General features: G+C 43.1%; 1 protein-coding gene across 2 annotated transcripts in view; it reads right to left on the bottom strand.

Annotated features, from left to right (window-relative positions):
* Positions 1–18,036: 18,036 nt before the first annotated feature.
* HMCES (5-hydroxymethylcytosine binding, ES cell specific) overlaps positions 18,037–21,851 on the bottom strand; it is a 49,688-nt gene continuing 45,873 nt past the window's right edge. For both annotated transcript variants that reach the window (XM_085624375.1, XM_085624374.1), the window contains exons 6-7: positions 21,525–21,717; positions 18,037–20,217 (exon numbers count right to left, since the gene is read on the bottom strand). In XM_085624375.1, the coding sequence (XP_085480501.1) occupies positions 20,011–20,217; positions 21,525–21,717 (400 nt within the window). In that variant the 3' untranslated portion in view covers positions 18,037–20,010. The remainder of the gene's footprint in view (positions 20,218–21,524; positions 21,718–21,851) is intronic.

Below are 21,851 nucleotides of genomic sequence, written 5' to 3'. Positions count from 1 at the left end.
GGTACTGGACTGGCTGCGATCCTCTTTTAGACAGACAGTAGGCAGTGACTTTGAGGCCCTTCCTGCCTCAGAGTAGGCTAGTAAAACATGGGGTTCTGCAGGGCTCAGCAATCAGCCCAATTCTGTTTAATCTATACCTATGCCCACTTATCTCTCTTATAAAATCCTATGACATTGAGGTTATAAATTATGCGGATGATACCCAACTCGTCTTTTCCCTTGAGGGCAATGATGCAGTTCCTCTGGAGAAGTTCCATAGCTGCATGCGAGAAACAGCAGGCTGGCTTAGGGATAACTCATTGCAATTTAATGGGGACAAGACAGAAATACTGTGCTGTACTGCAAATAAAATCCCTAGCCCCCTGCCAGTAGACTTCTGGCCATGCTCTGGTAATAACCCTCCAGTGCCTGTGAAAACAGTCCGCAATTTAGGAGTACTGCTAGACAGTAAGAACAATTGTTACTTACCTGTAAACAGGTGGTTCTCCAGTATTGGTGTCTTTCATAGATTCACATGCTTGAATATTCCCCGTCGTCGGAGTGGGAGTCCCACGGTAAATAATATAGCAATATATACAGTCATAATATATGTATATATATACATATACATAAGTAATCATATAAAAACAGAGATATAAGTAAGTGATAAACATCAAGAATGTCCCTATATGAAATCTCCATAGAGATACATGGAAAGAGAAAAAAGACATTCGCAGTCTATCTCTGTCATTATGTTAGTCCAAACTACGGCCAATCAGGCGCCAGCTCCTCTCTAGAACCTTCTCCTCAGAGCTCCTCACCTCAGATTTTCGTAGCACCAAAGTGACTTTAGAGTGTATGAGGAGAAGGGAGCCTCTGAAGGGAGGAGGGAGGGTCGCATGTGAATCTATGAAAGACACCAATACTGGAGAACCACCTGTTTACAGGTAAGTAACAATTGTTCTTCTCCAGTATTGGGGTGTCTTTCATAGATTCACATGCTTGAATATAGAAAAGCCAGCAGTAACAATTATCATTGTTTCCATAGTCATAACAGCACTAAAAAATTGTAATGCCAATCAATATCCTTATATATATGATATTACTGAATATCTATATAAGTGTAAATGAACCATTATTTCAACAGTACATGGAAACAATATGGAGGAGGGAAGGAAGAGGCTCAGCTTATTTAAAAAAAGATTGCGAAGCACTGCCTGCCCAACTGCAGCCTCCTCCTCGTTTAAAGTTGCCAAGCAGTAATGTCTTGTAAACGTATGTCTGCTTGACCACGTAGCTGCTCTGCAGATCTGATGTAAAGGCACTCCAGCAAATAATGCGGTTGAAGAAGACATCGCTCTAGTGGAGTGAGCCCTCACTGGTGATTGCAATGGCTTGTTTGCCTTTTGATGGCAGAAGACGATGGCTGCTGAAACCCAACGTGCAATAGTTGGTTTTGTAACTGGACGTCCCTTGTGATAGCGTCCATAAGCTATGAAGAGTTGATCAGTCTTTCGTAAAGAAGCTGTTCTGCTGATGTAGAACTTTAAACATCGTTTCACATCCAGGGAATATAATCTTTGCTCCGCAGGAGTTTGAGGATTAGCAAAGAAGGTTTTCAAAATCACTGGTTCGTTAATATGAAAGTCTGAAGGCACCTTTGGCAAGAAAGTTGGATTTGTACGCAATACTACAGAATCTGGTTTGAACTGTAGGAAAGGTGGATTTATGGTAAATGCATGAATGTCACTGACGTGACGTGAAGACGTTAGTGCCAGAAGAAGAGCCATCTTCCATGTTAGATACTTCAACTCGACCTTGTGAATAGGTTCAAACGGTGGCCTCATTAGTTATGCCAATACGATGTTTAGATGCCACAATGGAGGCAGGCGTCTAACAGGAGGAAATTTGCGAAATAACCCCTTGAAGAATTGATGGATAATCGTTGAAGAACAAAGGGACGTCGAACCATCCTGACGGAAACGGGAAATTGACGCCAGAAAAACCCTCAAGGTTGCATGAGACAATCCGGAGTTAGCTAAATGCAAGAAGAACGGTAACAATTGTTGTGGCTTGGAGTGAAACGGGTGAACCCCATTAGCTGTACACCAGTGGCAGAATCTTTTCCACTGTAATTTGTAAGTTTTTACCGTAGAAGGAGCCCTCGCCTGAGCCAAGATGTCTCTACAGTCCTGTGGAATGTCTAAATGGGAAATTCACAGTGCTCAGGTTCCAAGCTGATAAGCTCAGTGAGGAGGGATTCGGATGACAAATTTTCCCCTTGCTCATTGTAAGTAGATCTGTACAAGGATGTAGAAGGATTGGTTCGCATTGAGACAGTAGGAGTAACTCTGAGAACCATGCCTGCCGAGGCCCACGGGGGCTAATAGAAGTAGATGGCAAGGTTGCCTCCGCATCTTCCACAGGACACGAGGTATGAGTGGGATTGGAGGAAAAGCGTAGGCAAACAGATTGTACCAGTTCATCAAAAGGGCATTTCCCCGTGATCCTTGGTGGGGATGCCAGCTTGCATAATCTCGGCATTTCCGGTTCTCTGGTGTGGCAAAGAGATCCAGTTGTGGGCGACCCCACCGTTGAAATATTTTCTCCAGAGTTGGCTGATGTAACTCCCATTCGTGGGTCGATGAGGAGGACCTGCTCAGGGAATCCGCTAGAATATTGGATACCCCCGGTAGATGAACTGCTGCAATCGTGATGTGATGGTCGAGAGCCCAATCCCAGATCGACTGAGCTAGTCGAGACAGTTTCAGAGATTTTGTTCCGCCCTGCTTGTTTATATAGTGCATGCAGGTTGTGTTGTCTGTCTGTATTAGGACTGATTCTCCTTGGATTAAAGGGAGAAAGGATTTGAGAGCCAGAAATATAGCCATGAGCTCCAACCTGTTGATGTGCCAGGCTTTTTGGCATACTGTCCATTTTCCCTTGATTGATAGATCCTCCAAATGAGCACCCCATCCTTCTAGAGAGGCGTCTGTTATTGTCATGTCTGGTACCATTGACAGAAATGAAATGCCTTCCGTTAGATTTAACGGTTGTGTCCACCACTTCAGCGCCGACTTCATCCGATCTGTGGCGGTTACGAGATCGTTGAAAGAACCCGTAACCTGACGCCATTGAACATCCAGTTCTTCTTGGATGGGGCGTGACCGTAATCTGCAATGAGGGATCAATGCAATGCATGATGACGCCATTCCCAGAAATGACTAACAGTCTTACAGAAACGGATCTGTTTGACCTGATAGGGGTTACCAGTCGGAGAATCCTTTGAAGACGGTCTTGGGAGAGAAGTGCCCTTGCTGACAACTGTCTGCAAAGTTGCTCCCAGAAAATCCTTGTGATGAGAAGGCTGTAGATGGGACTTCGTGGTATTTATGGAGAGCCCTAAGGTGCGAAACACCTCCTTGCAAAGACGTGTGTGCAGTCGAAGTTGCACTTCCGATTGTGATTTTAGGAGACAGTCGTCCAAATATGGGAAGATCTGGACACCCTGGAGACGTAGGAACGCTACCACAGGGGCTAGCACCTTTGTAAACACTCGAGGGGCCGAGCGAAGCCCGAATGGTAGTACGTTGAACTGGAAATCGCTCCGACCCACTCGAAAACGAAGAATTTCCCTATGTTGTCGTAGTATGGGGATATGAAAATATGCATCTTGGAGATCGATTGTTGCCATGAAATCTCCTTGTGAGAGTAATCGCAAGATCTCTACAAGCGTTAACATGCGAAAGTATTGTTTCTTTAGAAACCTGTTGAGAGCCCTCAGATCTAGAATGGGTCTCCATTCCCCGTTCTTTTTGGTGATAAGAAAAAATCGGGAATAAAATCCTTTTCCTCTTAGAGATCTTGGTACTACCTCTATAGCTCCTTTGTTTATTAGAAGTTGAACTTGATGTAACAGTTCCTTGAAATGAGCCGGTGGTGGTCCGGTAGGTGGTGTGGGTGGAGGGAATTCGATGAACTCTAAAGTGTGACCTCTTTCTACAATGTCCAAAACCCAACGGTCCCTTGTTATGGAGGACCATTGAGAAGAGTACAGAGAGATTCGACCTCCAATTTTCTGGGACTGATACAAGTCATTGCCTCTTAGGGGTGGAACCCTTATAAGAGGATTTTCCTCTGTAAGTCTTGGAAGACTGCTGTCGAGAGGTTTGCTGTTGGTTATAGGAATAACGGTTGGAAACCTGGTTATATGGTCGATAATGGTTGTTTCCTCTTCGAAAATTAGAGGAGGTGCCGCGTCCGCGTGCACCCCGAAAGGGCTGTTTCCGAAATTGTAATGTGCCCAGAGAGCGAGCAGTCTCCGTATCCTTCTTTATCGACTGGAGAGCTTCATCCACATGATCTCCAAATAAAGCCTCTCCGTCATAAGCCATGTCCAATATTCTTGCCTGTACTTCCTGACGAAAGGATGTTGAGCGCAACCAACCTTGCCTGCGCAATACCGCTGCTCCAGCAAGTTGACGGAATCCCATACAGGCGATATCAACTGCACAGTCTATCATCTCTGCAGATGTACTCTCTCCCTCCTGGAGTAGCTTTAGGGCTTCACTCTTGGACGGTTCCGGCAGTTGTTCAACTAGCGTTGATATATCCGCCCATACTTGACGGTCGTAACGGCCTAAGATGGCTAAAGCATTAGCCGCTCTTACAGTGGTGGAAGCCATTGAAGAAAATTTTCGACCTATGGCATCCAAACGACGTCCATCACGATCAGGTGGTGCAGTGATCGTTGACGCAGGGTTTCTAGCCCGACGATGCGCTGCCCGTGCGACCGCAGAATCTGGCTTTGCTTGACCAGTAAGATATGCTGGCGCTCCTAACGGTGACTTGTACATTTTTTTTTTTTTTTCTTCAATCTGGGCACCTGTGCCGGAAGGCTATTTGGGGTCTTCATAATCTTTTTGCCTTCCTCCCAAATAAATTTGATTATAGGGATTGTATGTGTTCCGTTGTTAATATGAATCCTTGTGCTGCCCTATCCATTAACTGGTGAAAACTTGCAATATACACAGTTGGTGAATCACCAGGTATCACTGGAGAGGGAGATGGTGTTTGATCATGATAATCATCCCACTCCGCCCTACCATCATGTTCATCATTATCATCGCCGCCATAATCAAGAATCTCACCATCCTCCCTGTCTTGAGGAATTTCTTCTTCTTCTTCAGTAGCATGAGAAGGTACTGTCCGAGTTGAAGAATGTCGCAGCGGTAGTGAAGGTGTTACCACAGATGGAATTGGAGCCAGCACCGGTTCCGATATAGTTGTTGGCACCACTGGAGGAGGCGGAACCACAGAATCTTGTGGTGATAAAGGAAATCGCCGATTATTATCGTCCAACATGAGTTGAAGATTTGTTATCAGAGACAGTGGTCGCGTCGCAGTTTGCCTTTCTGTAGGAATTTCTTCCTGATAAAATTGTTCCTCATCCTCACTACTATCCTCTTGGCATTTTATTATTAAATCTGAGGGACTGTGTGCCGTCCCAAACGATTCAGGTAAACCTTCTTCTGAATCTTGATTTGAATCAGTGGCAAACAATGGTGAAGGAAGGTGGGAATCCTCCAACGATATAACTTCACCTGACATATCTGGTCGAGAACTCGGTGGCAATGGTAACAAAGGAACAGCGGCAAAAGACGAAGTAGGTGCTGTAGACGTGGAAGAAATTTGATATTTTTTTTTTAATGACCTCTGTGCAGAAGTCGTCCTATTAATCTTTATTTTCACTGATGAGACTGCAGTCGACGGGATCGGAGACATAGAAGGTACTGACAACATCTTTGTAGACGGACTTGTCGACGGAACCATCGTCGACGGGACCATCGTCGACGGGACCTTCGTCGACGGGACCTTCGTCTGAAAACTGGGAAGTGGAAGCCTCAGCAGCCTGAGAACTATGTCTCGTGGGCGACAAAGCAGTAGTCAAAGAAGAAGAAGTGACAGATGTCACAGTCAAAGACATTTTCTTCTTTTTCAGAAAAGGAGAAGGTAAATCTTGTACACTACTGCGCTTTGAGGCTGTGTGGGAACGGCCAGAAGTAAGGCTTTCTACTTCAGAAACCACTTCATCTTATCTTTAAGTATCTGGAGCCACAGCAAGAGACGGCCTTCCCTGTCTTTCAGAGTTTTTGTAGAAAAAGTTCTACAGAATTTACATTTAGCCACTTCATGGTCTGGGTAAAGACAGTAAATACACTTACTGTGTGGATCTTCTGAGAATAAACGTAGCTTTCCACAAGAAGAACAAGGTCTAATCAAAGACTTCTTACTTGAAGACATGCTGAAGAGAACAAAACTGAGCAGAGCTCAGGGAGACTCCCTTACACACGACGTGCGGTAGAAAATCTGAGGTGAGGAGCTCTGAGGAGAAGGTTCTAGAGAGGAGCTGGCACCTGATTGGCCGTAGTTTGGACTAACATAATGACAGAGATAGACTGCGAATGTCTTTTTTCTCTTTCCATGTATCTCTATGGAGATTTCATATAGGGACATTCTTGATGTTTATCACTTACTTATATCTCTGTTTTTATATGATTACTTATGTATATGTATATATATATATATATATTATGACTGTATATATTAATACATTATTTACCGTGGGACTCCCACTCCGACGACGGGGAATATTCAAGCATGTGAATCTATGAAAGACACCCCAATACTGGAGAATCTGCACTTGGACTCACACGTAGATAAAACCGTGAGTACCTGTTTTTCTCTGCTCCGAGCCCTTAGAAAAATACTCCCTTTTCTACCCGTTTCAGCCAGACCGCAAGTGGTAAGGAGTATTATTTTGAGCAGACTAGATTACTGCAATGCCCTTCTACTAGGAGCCCCAACTTCTTTGCTAAAAAAACTGCAAAGGATACAGACAATTGCAGCTAAACTTGCATTGAACAGACAACGTAGCGCTTCCTCCTCGCTTGCCTTGAAAGTTCTTCATTGGCTACCTATGGCACAGCGAGTGCAGTTCAGGGCACTCTGTATCGTCTATATAGTACATAAAATGGGGTCTAAGTCACTATAGAGGAAATTCCTATGGTATTCTCCAGCAAGAAGCCTACGTTCCTCTTCAGCCAGCTTGATATGTGTTCCACATGTCAAGAAAGTTCGATTGGGGGGCAGATCATTTAGTGTTGTAGCCTCCCGAGTTTGGAACACTCTGCCAATAGGGCTTAGACAAATGGACTCACTGTCCCGCTTTAGGAAGGAATTGAAAACAAAACTTTTCCCAGAGATTAATTCCAATCCTATGCTCTAGCTCAGTTACATACAGTGTTTTTGGTAATCTCAGCGCCAGGATACCCGTTGGGTGATAGCCGCGCTATAGAAGTATTACCTTACATTACATTTAGGGCTCCCGGTTTTATGGTATTTATTTTTTTGCCATTTCCGTCTGTATCCATATTTATTTTTTGCTAATTTTATCTGTATTTATCCTTATTTATTTGGGGTTTCGTGGAAAAAGTAAGCTGAAATTAGTATATTTCCACATTTATTTAACCGATAAATATGCACTTATGCTTGAATGTCTGCCAGGTTTCAGTGCTGTGAACACCCGCAGAAGATAAATCAGTGCATTATATGAAAATATGTGAATTTCAGTATCAACCTTGTGCATATCTACTGCTGTTAAAGCCTCTTTGCTAAAATTCCTTTCTTTTTTTAACCCCTTTATCTATCAATCCACACATCTATTGGCCTGGCAGTCATGACAAACATTGTTTAGAATCACTCAAAAGGCACCCCAATTTCCGTTTTTATCCACATTTAAACAAATACTGACAAAAAAATAAATGTTTTCTGTCTGTATTTATCTGTAAAAACGGAAAACTGGGAGCCTTCATTACATTACATTACAGCCACCGGGTGGGAGATTACTGAGGGAAAAGCCAGGTTTTAAAGGCTTTCTTAAAATGTTGCAAGTTCCTTGACAATCTAAGGGATGCTGGAAGCTGGTTTCAGAGTAAGGCTGCTCTCACTGAGAAAGCCCGTCCTCCTTGTTTTCTTGAACTTAGGAACACTCATACATATATATATCCAAAAATTGGTTCTGTTTGTGGGAGAATAGGTGCTCTAACTGGTGGTGCGTCCCCTGCAGCAGAACCACGACACTAATACTCCACAAATCTTCCTCTTATTGATGAGTCACACTCTGTTGGGAAAGCTGCTGCAGCAGACATCTGTGGTATGGGTCCGCACAGCCTTAAAAAAGCTGAGAACGCGAGGCAGTCACGAAGAGACGAGATTCCCGTATCATGGGGTTCCTTTGAGGACATTTTTTTTACGTCTCGCCTGAGCCAGCGCATGTGCTGCGCTGGTGAGACATTTAGTGAGTGGGCTTTAAAAAGCCCGACCACAGCTTTTTGGGTGGCATAGTGTGTGCGGTTACGCGTACAATGATGAGCAGAGGCACTATCTGGCTTTCCTCTCTCATCATGGTGCGCGCACATCGCACACCACTCGCCAGATGTGCCTCCCTTTTTTTTTTTTTTTACTTGCAGCGCGCGCTTGTACTTCATTCGCAACCAGTGGGAAAAACAATACAAAAAGGAGACTCACAGCACTCTATTAAAATTCTAAATAAATAGATGGTTGCGTAAGAGCTTTCCTAGTAAACTGCTTGCGTATTTTCTGTTTTTGTCCGGACAGTACGGTTTCTAAGCCAGGTTATAACATGTGCATCGGGCTAGGAATTAACTAGTCTGCCACGAGGGACACATACTGTTCTCTGTGGCAGGCACTCAACCCCAATAAGCTATCTCGCCAGGTTCGTAAAAGGAGAGCACCTTAAAGAAACAAGTGCACAACAGTACTGAGTATTATTTAGGATGGAGAAAAACAACGATCAAAATCTGCAAGACCCCTTCATTCACAGCAGCACGGTGTATAGTAGGAACACTTTTAAATGCATTAAATCCTATATGTCTGCACGTTAAGCCAATAAACGTTCATTGTGTTGCATTCTGTAGTGGGAAAAAATACAAACAGCTCCCTTCTCCTCCCCAACGGCTCACTTTACCCTCCAACTTTGGCAACAGGATGTAGAACTCTTAGATGCATGCCTGTTAAATCCATCTCCCCAGACCCAATTTTCGCGTACACTTACCGGCTGAATGGAGCTGGCCACGAGTGTTGTGCTGCTCCGATCTCTTGAGTGTGTTGTGCCTATCTCCCACCTTCCTGCACCTCTACCCGCCTCTTCCCCCATAACCGTAGCAGGTCTAGCCTCAGACCTCCCTAACAAACCCCTTCATGTTGAGCAGTTGTCGAAGACCCTTCCACTGACAAAGGGGGCACGAAACCTTCTGCCTCCCTAAAACAAACACACATCAAAGACCGCCCCTTCAAACAAGCTGTTTCCTGGAGGGGTGAAAAGATAGGAAGAAGAGAGAAGAGGCATGGGGGAGGGGGAGCAGGAGGGCTCGTGCAAGCACTTGATTATACCAACACGAAGACTGCGCTGCGCCTCGTGCTACATTGCACCTAATTAGCACTCTCTGGAGCGCCACCTGGCTCACCTCACCGCCGCAGCACTGAAGGCGGGAAGTAATACTGCACAAATGCACTCAGTGGAGCCGGCCTACTGTTTGCACAGCACCTCGTGTACACAGACAGCCTCAGGGCGCTAGATCTGATAGACCACGTCCACGATAACAAGCATTGGCATAGCCAATAGGTCTCGCCTTTGGGACCTTATAAGTGTTTAGCCATTCAACACTGCACCAAGGATATTGTGCTGGATAACTAAACAGTTTATAAGGTCCCAAAGGCGAGACCTATTGGCTATGCCAATGCTTGTCATTGAATTTAAAAAAAGAAAGCTTTATCCAAGAAACACAGTCGTACATGCATACATAAGGATGGTTACAGATGTAAACAAAAGAAGAATTGAACTGATTTGAATTAAGAGGACATGTCAGTTTTATCCTGAAACACTTCCTAGCAATCAACCACACAGGTTGTGATCATCATAATTAGTAACAACAAACCTTATTTTTAGAAAGCAAATCTGGGACACCCTTACTCTCTGGGCATCATTAAGCATGTCATGCTTCAATGGGTGGTAAAACTTGTGGTGCAATTTCATTTTGCACTAGGCTTTGCCACCTGGTTTGCCATTTTAGGAATGTTATTTCGCCCTGTTCAGGCTCCATTTCATCACCAGCTGATATGGGGTGTAATTGAAGTGCATGAACTAAGTGAGAGGAATTTTCACATAACTCTCAACAGGTGCACGTGTAACAAGCACTGGCAAAGTTAATAGCTCTGACTTTAAAGTACTGAAGCATGCAAACAGGGATACACAAATTCTGTTGTAGTGCTAATGGTGGTGGTGGCATACTAGTAGTGGTGTTAATGGTGGTCGTAAAGGTGGTGGTGGTAATGGGTCAGCCTAAAAAAAGCCTTTTGTAGATAAACATAAATACAAAAAAGGATGCATTTCTGTACAGGAGCTAGAGATATCTGTGTAAGTGATAGAGCATTGACTGTATGATTGAGTATTTTTCAGATGTATAATAGCCCCTGACACACTGCAAAGCAAGTACTCTTTGTGAATTGGAATGACACAGCAAACAGCCAATAGCATGATGTGAAAGAATAATACACATCTGGGTGGAGCCAAAGCCCACTCTCTATATATTTTATTTAAACAATTAGTACCAATATCTCACGGAAACAGTCAAGCCAGACCTAAAACAGCATACAAATATACTCCACAAGTTTTTCCACCTTGTACTGACGCTGTGTGTTAGTGAGTGAAGCAGCACACCATGCAAAGGTGCCTTGTTAAAAAGGTGTCGAGGGAGGATGTCAAACAGAGCACTTAAAACCCATTTGCCAGCTATTGTGATGAATAAAACAACAGGTTACACAAAGTTGTAAAGTGGTTAGTTCTAGACTTTTTTTTCACTATCTCAATGGTTACGAACCACTCCCCAGTGATTATTCATGAGTATCAGCAGCAGATGCTTACATGATCAAGTGTGTCCAAGTCAAAGCTGAACCTCTGGAAAAAAGGCAAATAGGATAACGTTTACTTTTAAAACCCAGTTCAAACATAAAAATTTAAGTTTTTGAGGCAGTCCAACCCAGGAGTAAGTGTTGTATCCTGCCCCCCACTGGCTGGCATGTGCTACTGAGGGCAAAGTAATTAAGGCTGCAGCAGGGAAAAAGGAGTTCGATGACTGGTGCCCCCTGCTGGCCAGCACGTTGCCTGCCGGATCCACTGCTCGAAAGGACTGGGCTGTCTGCTGCATCACTGGCAGGGAAGGCTTTCTTGAGCTATACATCACCCCGTTGGAATAGTCCCTAAATTTCGGAAACTGTGTGGAAAATGTTTGGCGGGGTCAACAGTCCCCAAAGAACGTGCTGTACTTCTGCTATTCTTAAAGCCTTCCAAAGCGGAGTCCCCTTTCTCTCTGAAGAGGCAAGACCCATCAAAGGACATGACCATTGGCGATGGCTGTACATTGCTAGAGGTTCTGGTGAATCTCACCCAGGCCGGTATACAAAGGACAACAGAGGTACCGACAGCCTGCCAGTGAAATGCGGTGCAAATAAGATACCTGGCCTTGTCCTTCCCGTCATGTATTGTCTAAGTGAGAGATGCCCTAAGTTCCTTCGGGACTGCAGGCAAGATTTCACTGGCCTTGTCCCACAGGGCATGTGTGTATTGGCCCAAGAGAAAAACTACGTTTACGGATCGCAGTGTCAAGCTGGTGTTTACGGACCGCAGTGTCAAGCTGGTGTTTACGGACCGCAGTGTCAAGCTGGCAGAGGAAAATACACGTTTCCTAAAGACTTCCTTTTATATTCTCTGCCTGGATCATTGGTTGGAAATGAGTTAGGGTTCACCTTACTAGTTGAGGCCTGTGCAATAAGGCTCTCTGTAATAGCGTGCTTGGTGAGAAAATCTGAGTCTCCACGCTACAGTCTGTGACGTCTGTGACAGGCAGGCAAGAGACTGGTTTCAACCACGTAGCCTGCATCTCTGAAAGAACCGTTAAACGGAAGCAAGGGTTCAGGTATTGCTGGGCCAGGCTGTAGGGTATCCATAAAAAAAATTGTCTCAATGGGGTAACTGTAATTCTACTACTTTGGCTGCCCTCCAAATCACGACTAGTCCAGTTCTGTTTCAGGGGAGGTATCAAGCCCATTGCTGTTTTGTGAATCAAGGCATAGGATATCATCAGTGTGAGAAAGCCATCGTCCTCTCTGTGTTCATCATCAATATTCTGAGGTGTACCCTGCTCTGGCAAAGGTTCAGAAATCGAGCCATAAAGAGAATTGAGGCTCTGCTAATAGCTGCGATGGGGTAGAGGCACAGCGTTCAGTCAGTGTGGGTGACAACGGGTTGCCATTTTGTTATCTCATAGCATGATAATGGTCAAGACAGAGCTGATGTGGTTTTGGTATCTGGTATGCACGTCGGCATCAGATCACCCACCAGTGCATGAGGTGTCGGCACAAGTAACTGAGCAGCGGGAACTGGCATTGATCTTGAGGCTGGGATGAAAAGTCGGTACCACGGTCTGTGCAGGCCCAGAAACAGGTACAGGGTGAACAGATGGCACCAGGGAAGGACCCAGCGGCAGTAACCCAACTGGTCTCCCCTGCGGTTTTGTAGGACTCAAAGGTGCACCAGAGGGAGCCAGAAGCGAACTCAAAATTCGCAGCATGGCCTCTTTGAAGGCATCAACCTCCTACGGGGTCGACAAAAGTCAGGGAAACTTGGGGTATGTTGGGATCAATTGAGGGGTCAGCTCTGTTGAGTGCAACTGACATCTTGACACTCTTATGCCTTCTCTTTGGGATCAGAGTAGCAGGATAGGGTGACTCCTGCTTTTCCTTTTTAGGCCTGGTGCCAGTTTTTCTGTGTTGCTATGAGTTAGCTTTCTAGCCTTTCTAGGCTGTAGTTTTCTGCAATGCAGCCTGTGAGCTGACAATGCTTTCAGTCCTATCTGAGGTTTTTGTGCTAATGCTAAGCATTAAAACAGTGTTCAACATGATTTGCTTTTGTTTCTTCCCTGTTTTTTATGATATATTGTTTATATTGGATATATTATTGATTATATACAGGGGAGTCCTTACAGCATTACTCAGCTGAAAGGCTGCATTTGATTTTTTTATTAATATATATATATATATATATATATATATAGAGATGCATATACGTTTATGACATATATGATTGTGTTTCCGGGGTCCCGCGCAAGGGCGGGAATATTCTAGAGCTTATAACTATTGATCAGGATCCCCTGGAAGAGAAGAATTAATTCCTTGCCTCATCTGTGAGCCACTGTGGCGGGAGCGAGGGGGCTACTTTGTGTAAACGGTCACATTGCTGAACATCCTGGGAGCAGACCACAACTCAAAGAACAGATCATGAACTCCCAGATCCCTTGTCCCACTCATAACATATGGTACCCGTGATGCTTTCAGTGAACGGAAAAGTGCAAGGTAGGCCTTCCCGAGATTCAGTTATGATATTCAGATTGCCGCCGTGCACATAGAGGGATCTCCTCTGCCAACAGGCTTGAACTGCTTTCGGAGGAACTTGTTGATGAAGGGAAAGTCAATGACAAGGCATAGGGTCGTCCGTTTCTTCTGCACCTGGCATGTTTCTCCGATTTCATTTGTGTGGTGATACAATTCAATCTAATCTTTACTGAAAAGTGCTAGCAATTCTTTTTTGCAGGCAACAGAGGCGTTCCCCCAATTTCTCACAGCACTGTGGGTGCTGAGGAGTCGGCTTCTCTGTGTATTCCTATCTGTGGACAGATGCCAAATTATTCATCACCCACTTGTCTGAAATGACTGCATTGCACATCGAGACCATGTGAAAAATATCCCCTGCTTGGCTAAACAGAGCCAACATGTTATCGTCAGATTCATCACCGTTTGCTTCTAGGTTTGTAGTCCCTATATCCTGTGATTACCAGAAGCGCTTGTTGACATCTCCAGGATTACCAGCAACAGGTCAGGATAGCAAAGAATGGTTGTTGGAACTGTGGATCACTCTCTCCATAAGGGAGATGGGCACTCCATATTCAGAGCCGTCATAGCCTCTGCCAAGCCAAATTCAGCCTTGATGAACTCGAAACCCTGATCAACCTCCTAGCCAAAGTCTAGCACCCTGGCCTAAAACTCTGACTGAAAACTGGGACACTTCAGTCACGTCATACACAAACACAGATATGTAGCAACAGCTGCAATTGTATGGATTAGTAATGACACAGACATGTGGAGAGCAAGTCCTGGGCTCTAAACTTCTCGTCTCATCAGGATTGTCAAAAGACACACAATTGATGGACGGAATGCAGAACAAATCAAAACATTCACCCCAGTCAAGAGATCTGGGTTAAATCCATCATTCTTTTGCTCACCATGCCACCCCAGTTTAGACCTGGCCATATGCAAATCAGTCTTGACCCTGTGCCTCATGGGAACAGTCCAGGCCGAACTGCCAAGCCAGGTCCTCCCTGAACCGGAAACAAGCATCCTAGGACCGGTTTCGGGGTTTCACCTGTCTTCAGGCAGGATAGCTTGATTTCAGTGGCACAGTGAACCCAGGACCCACGTCTGGGCATCCCTGGCACACTTAGGGCGAGAAAGCAAAAGACACACAATTGATGGACAGTATGCAGAACAAATCAAAACATTCACCCCCAGTCAAGAGGTCTGGGTTAAATCCATCATTCTTTTGGCTCACCATGCCGCCCCAGTTTAGATCTGGCCATATGCAAATCAGTTTTGACCCTGTGCCTCATGGAGATTGTCAGCACTGAGTTTGGCTTATTGGCTCCTTCCAAATGTGGTCCAGCAAAGGTAGGGTCAGTGGTTTCTCCAATTCATTCTCCATCACAGAGGATGTATGGAACGTCTTTCTCTTAAGGCCTGGTCAGGCCCAACTCAGATCATAGTACCGCATAAGGTGACAAGACCTTGAGTTGGGACGGACAGGAAAGTCCTTTTAAACTAGTGTCAGTGTGCATGTATAGGTCCTTGCAGTTACAGTCTGATAGTTGCTAGGTAATATTCATACTCATCTTGAAAGAATGAAAGTACCCTAAAGGGGTCAGTCTCAGCTATCTACTCACTTCGTTCCTGCTTTTATTCCTGATTGCCATGGCTTATTCCCTGAAGATCTCTTGCAGCCAGCTAACATGATCCTCTGACGTATTCAGTTCCTCAGGGAAGCATGGCCTCTCCTCCTATAATCAATGTCTTTCAGTGTTGCTACTTGGTTTACTTTACCTCAGGCACCATTTCTTCTTCCTCAATGTCTGCTTCTAGCTCTCCTAGGACTCGTCTTTCGTACGTATTTCAGCTTTTTTCACTTTAGAAGAACAATTTTATTCTTCCATGCTGAAGTAAGCAACGATGTGAGGCAAGAAGTCACTATGGGCAATACTGACAGACGTGATGCTTAAGACATCAGAGGCACCAGCATCAACTAATACCCTAGCATCAGTATCGGATATGATAACTTAGTGGCCTATGCTGCCAAAATAATGGGGCTGGTCAGGGAGCGAAATGGCATCAGTCAGTGGTAAAAGGCTTCCAGGACTCTGAGGAGAATCTAGGCAAATTCGGGTCAGCTCCTTGGCAAGAGGTCCTCTCCTACCTGAAGTCTTCTGTTCTATTCTCTCGTGGTGCTTGAGAACTGGAATCTTTGAAGAGGGAATAATTTAGATTCTGCTCCTCTGGGGACCCCTTCCAGTTTGCGACTGGGTTACCACCGACTTGTACTAGGCAGTAAAATGCAAATGTTTTGCAACCACATTTCGGTTGCAAAACATTTGTACATAGCACTGTGAGTAGCTCTTAGGAAGGAACGCTCCTAACAACCCCCTTCCTAATACAGAATCGCTAAGCCGTTTTGCGATTCGGCAATAGGTTAGCGAATAAAAAAAGCCTTTTTTATGGTTGCAAAAACAACAAAAAAGCTGCATACACGTGGCCCCTGGACACTAACTGGCAGCAGTGGGCATTTGTGCACCGACTAAGTTATACAAACTTTTTTCATGAACACCCGCATGTATATTAGATGCATGTCTATGCCATTTCCGTCACCCGCTAGTTGTAAAGAAGTAACCCAACAATTGGTTTACCTCTGGAGGTGCAGACTTGACAGTCACACATTTAACTGCATTTACCACCGACAGTTATCGTAAAAGCTGCCACAAAAATAGCCAGCACGAATTCCATCCAGATCAGGGCTTCCTCAGTAGTGTGAAATACGGAGGGGTAGCTATATACATTTAGGCCACATGCACTGATCCTGGTCCATATGGTTAGGTGATTACAGATGCAAGAGTAATAGCACACATATAATTCAAGTCCTCTAATAGTCACCTTCTACAATTCACCTGCTCCTATTTCTAAACTCCGAAAATCATGAATGACCTAAACCTGACACTTAAAAGTATTCAACACTCACAGTGACCTATGCTCTGCACAGCTCTTGCACTCTCTTGTGATGGACTTTTTGTTAGACGCCTCTTTCCTTTCAGGAACTGGTTCCAGTTCTCAGAAACAATCCATCATCACCCCCTCCTGAAATACAATCTGGTGATCAAAAAATACTGGCCAATTACTAGACCCTCTCCAACCTTACATTCCTTAGCAGAATCATGGAAGGAGAAGTGATAACTTAAGAATCACTGGCAAATATGAGGGAAGAGATTATCCTCTCCCTTGATTGGAAAAACACTCCAGTTTGTTGACCTGTTCTCAGCCTACAGCCCCGTCCAACCACACAATACTGGAAACAGTCAAACGCTGGGCGGGTATTCCCAGTCCGGCACTGCAGCATTTCCACTTAGTCCTCACTGAACATAGTCAAAAAGTCAGAATCAGATAAATGAAACCATCTTCAAGTCCAGCGCACTCAGCATTCCTCACTTCTTTCCAACATGCAGGTATGCCACTCAGGGCACCTCCATCAGCAGAACTAGATCTACATGCAAAGGAATGCCGAAATACACAACTCAGTTTGGACTAAGAAAAAGGGTCGGATAACCCATCCAACATTACCATGTGCTTGGACAGCATGTTCTGCTGCATGAAGGGGTGAGCCCTGTACATGAACAGTGCTACTAGAAAGATACTAGTGCTCTGCAACCCTGACTGTGAAGCACAACTACTTACCTGGCCCAATAGTGTCTGAAACGCCTCTTTCGCCTCATCAAAAGTAAGAAACATGAAAATTCTTTTTGACCCCAGTCCCAAAAAATAAATACATAAGACACTTCAAAACCAGACCGCCAGAATTCACCTTAACCTTTACTAGCAGGCATATATCAAATCTGCTCTTAACCCTTGCTTCTGGCTCCTGGTACGGGACAGGATTAAACTTAAGGTCTTACGCACTTCACCAAGCATAGTGGGGCAGGAACTGACAACACTACATCCCTATCAGACACCTTCACTCAATGCCAGCCTTTGGGATTAAACGGAGATCCTTAGAAGGATGAAAGATTGTGGAAGATCTGTGGGTGCACAAGAACAGAGTCGAAGGAATGCCCAGAACCACAAATAACAGAGCTAGACTGAACCAAATTATGTTCAGGAAACTCCTGAAAACTAAACTCTTCAGACTTGCCTTCACTTGAGTCTGACATGGCACAAGGGTCTAAGGAAGACTATCTGACATTTTTCCCACCCCTCCTGTTTGGGTATCAACCTCTCCTTTCCACAATGAAGCTGTATTTTCCTACTTATTTAGAGCCCCGAAGGTACCGAAAGGCATTAAGCAGCTCTAAATAAAATCTTAAATAACAAATATAAACAAAGTCTTAAATCGCTTTGTAACTGTACAGGGTTGTAGACCTATTTCGGTAGGTCACACTAGTGTAGAGCGAAAACAGCAAATGTTCTCTTCCAGAATGAGAACAAGAGTAGGTATACTTAATCTCCTATGCAGTAAGTACTACCAATGGAGACTATACTATGCATCATTCACGAGCTGACTTCGTAATGCTTAGGTCTGTCAAGGTGAGCTGCCGAAAAAAAGAGACTAAGTAAGCAAAAAATGTTTATTGGAAATTGTTGCACAAAATATTACAAAAACATATCAAGTTAGAATATTTACAAAATGTTAAGAACAGTCAAGCTAGGTGGAATTAGAATTTTATAAAATTTGCAACAGCATATTTAAATAGATCTTATTAGCTACTTTATATAAAAAAAAGTGAAAATCCTAAAGCAGTTAAAGAAGCCAGGATTTCACCTTACTTTAAGCTGACTGAATGAAGTTTATTTAAAAATGCTAAAGTGTGAATCCATGACCTTGAATTTTGCTGCTGTAAACAGCAGCAGAACACGGAGAAGTCAACGTGCCACATTCCCAAAAAAATAATGGCCGGTATTTAAGCTGGTTTCATATGAAAAGGTTGCATGGTACATACAATGGTGCTGTTTCACTTAAAGGCCTGAAGTGGATTTAAAAGTATAAAAGCTAACACTTTTTCGACCCAGAAAAAGAGACACATTTGCTACTGCCAAAGGCAGAAGAGACTTAGCAGGGTGGAAATTTAGATGGCAACAAGTTACACCCAATATTGGAGTAGATTTTCCTCCACACAAAAAAAAATCCCACTGAGAATTTTTTTTAATGTGTAAATGCACATTTCTATCACTTTTATGCAAGCACAATTTCTCATCAAGTGGAAATTTCAAGTGTATACACTTTTGGTATGAAAGTATGCATAGAAATGCTCGATAACCCTAGAGTATTCCTTATTCGGGAAATTTGCTCCAAGTGTAGGAGGAATCCCATTGAAGCAAACTACAGCATTTCAACCATTGTCCCAATCAGGCCAGTATGCCATTTGCGACATTGCGCAAAGTGGAAGGACGCCAAAATAATTATGCTTGCATGTATTGATACGGCACTTTCACAAACTGTAAGCAAATCACAGCGCCATATGGTATTTAAGGCATATACAGGGTGGTATTTAAGATCAGATGCGCTGAATATTTAAATCACCTTTGTACTATTACAGAGTTTCAAACCGGTCTTCTCGACATTTTTTTTGCCAAACTCTTGGGGAGTAGAGATTTACCTTGAACACAGCTAAGTGAGATCCTTTATAGATATGATGTTTAACCTTCCAGGTCAAGAGGGGGACTTCACGTTATGACCTATAAGTGCAGGATTACACTGAATCAACCATTCTCACGTTTGATCTACAATGTAAACTAGCTAATTCAGTGAAAACAAGGACTCTTGTAGGATGTGGAAATCTGCCTCAAAATAAAGTCCTACCTCACTAAAGATGGAAAAGTGAAGAAGGTTTACCCCATCATTGTGATTTTAAAGGTGAATATTTTATTCCTAAACATCAAAATGTTTTTCTGACGGTACTGGACAGGCTGCTGTAAGAATACTACAACAGTAAAATATAGTTCCACTTTAACCATTGACAGTTGGTCTAAGTAGTTACATATCATTTAGTTTATTACCTATAGTACCATGCAATTCTATATGGATATCAACTGTGGGTCAGTGTGTTCTTACCAAGGTGACCTCAAATATAAAATAAACGGAGCCAAATTAGGGGTGTCATCTGATAATGAGACATAATTAAAACTTGTTTCACAAACCATTTTTTTTTTAAAAACTACCATTAACTCTCGAAAGAAAATGAGGCTTGTGAAGAGGATGGCATGGATTCATATTTGCAATTAGATCTTTGGGTCACACAAACTTATCTCAAAGAACGGCTGTTAATTTCTGGTCAAAGGATTTAAATGGCACTATGAACTACATTGGGGAACATGATTAATGCTTACCCTTTATTAGTGTATAGGCAGAATAATGCTCCCAGAAGAAAACGAACAACAGATTTAAATGTCTCATAAGGAATAACATACAAAGCAAAGGCGAGAGGTAAAGTTAGTTATTATTTAGCACAGAAATGCCCCACTAACACCAGAAAACTTTGGTCTGATAATGATGGTTCTAGTCCCCTTGCAAAACAGTCAAAACTGAACTCAGTTAATTTTTGGCCTCTTTGGCGAAGGTTCCTCGTCTTCTTTCTTCAGCCATTTATGCATTAAACCTGCACTGGTTTTCTTTGGCGGTGTCTCTTGTTTGCAGAGTGGTTTGATTGATATGGGAGAACCAAGTACTTCCTTTTTCGGTGATGTACTTTTCAGCCAGCTCAACATCTTCTTGCTGCTTGCACTTAAAACAGGTTCCTTGCAAAACAAAATGCGATTTTGAAGCAGTCATTTCTTCCAAGTTTACATCATGTGTATTAACAGCAAAATTAAAGGATCGTGATCAATATCTTTTGTTGAATGTTAAAACTCCAAAAACAATCATAATATTGTTAGAAACCAATGCATTTTACCAACATTGAGAATAAATCTTTCTTCTTTCGTTAGATCGCAAACAACTATATTTCACTTCAAATGTGTGTGTGCTCCAAGCTTTAATAATTTTTTGTATAAGTTATTGCTTTAGCAGTTGACTAATTTTCACCTCACTGCATCAGGGGTGTAGTCTGCCGTAGCACTGTGTAATATTGTCTTTCTTCTACTGACCGCATCTATTTGGAGGTATGTGTGCAGTTACATGCTTTCCATTGCTGCCTTCTTGTGATAGTAGACTTAATTAAAACACCTGAATGATTGTACTCATTATATCATTTGTTTGTAAAGCTTATAATCCATATCACCTGAATTATACTTTTGTATCTCAGCGCGTTATTGCTTACCACGTGCAGAACCACAATTACAAATAAAATGTTTAAAAAAAAGATTCATTGAACAATTAAAGAGGCTTGCCTCTATATGATAACGGATTCATAAAAAACTATGAAGTCAGAACCTACAAATTGCTAAGACAACATAGCATGATACCTCAAATCCACTGCTGCAATAATTTACAAAAGGAAGGGGAAAAGACTGACATTTTAAGGAACTCTAAAATAATTCATCAAAAATGTTTTGCAGAATTTCTTCGTTTCAAATTCTGCATCTTGCATATGAACGTCAGGAACAAATGCGCCAATTTTGTTAAATCACATAGTACCAACTTTCATTCAGAAAAATCCCTGCCACTACTCATAAATTATCTATGGGAGTTTCTTCCCCATGCACTTATTCCTGGTCTTGACAAGAATACATCTGCATGCATTTCCAAGGTGGAAACTACCTACAAAAGGTATGTAAACCACTACCTACAAAAGGTAGGTAAACCCCAAAACGTGTGTTTGAATTCTTACTACATTTGGGCATACAAGTTCCCTAGGTTGACCACAAGTTTGCTGAAGCTCTAAATCTCTGAATGCAGAAATTCCACCATACTGACAGAATTTACGTAACCACCTATCCCTTATACATGTGTTAAATTCATTCAAAGACACAATCAGTATTGAAATTTTACCCTCACAAACACATTTATTTGGACATCAAGATAAAAGAGGGTCAATCGGGCCCCTAGAGAAATCACAACATGTGCATGAGAACAGGCGTCTTAAAACGGTAGACTTTAACCTCACCTTTTTGCATTTCAAATCAACAGGCACGGTGCACTCCGGTGAATTGTTGCGGGCATTGTTCACTATTGTGGAGACCGGGTGGCAAGAAACATTTTCAATTGGATGTATATACTTGAGGGCTTCTTGTGCTGGCACCTGTCCGAAGTCGAACCATTTCTGGATAGCCTCATCACCATCTAGTATAGCCGGCATTCTAGAAATGTAGATGATAGAATTGATTTATAAAAAATAAAAAACACCTCTCAAGCAGTGTGTCTCAGATTTCTCGCGTAAGGTCCTGGCATGTAGTTAAAGGGCCTAGAAGTGGAAAATAAGGGGCACTAGAGT

Source organism: Triturus cristatus, chromosome 9 (assembly GCF_964204655.1).
Source record: "Triturus cristatus chromosome 9, aTriCri1.1, whole genome shotgun sequence".
Lineage (NCBI taxonomy): Eukaryota > Metazoa > Chordata > Amphibia > Caudata > Salamandridae > Triturus > Triturus cristatus.
Note: the sequence above shows the minus strand (reverse complement) of the source record. Positions and strands in the feature narration are given on the sequence as shown.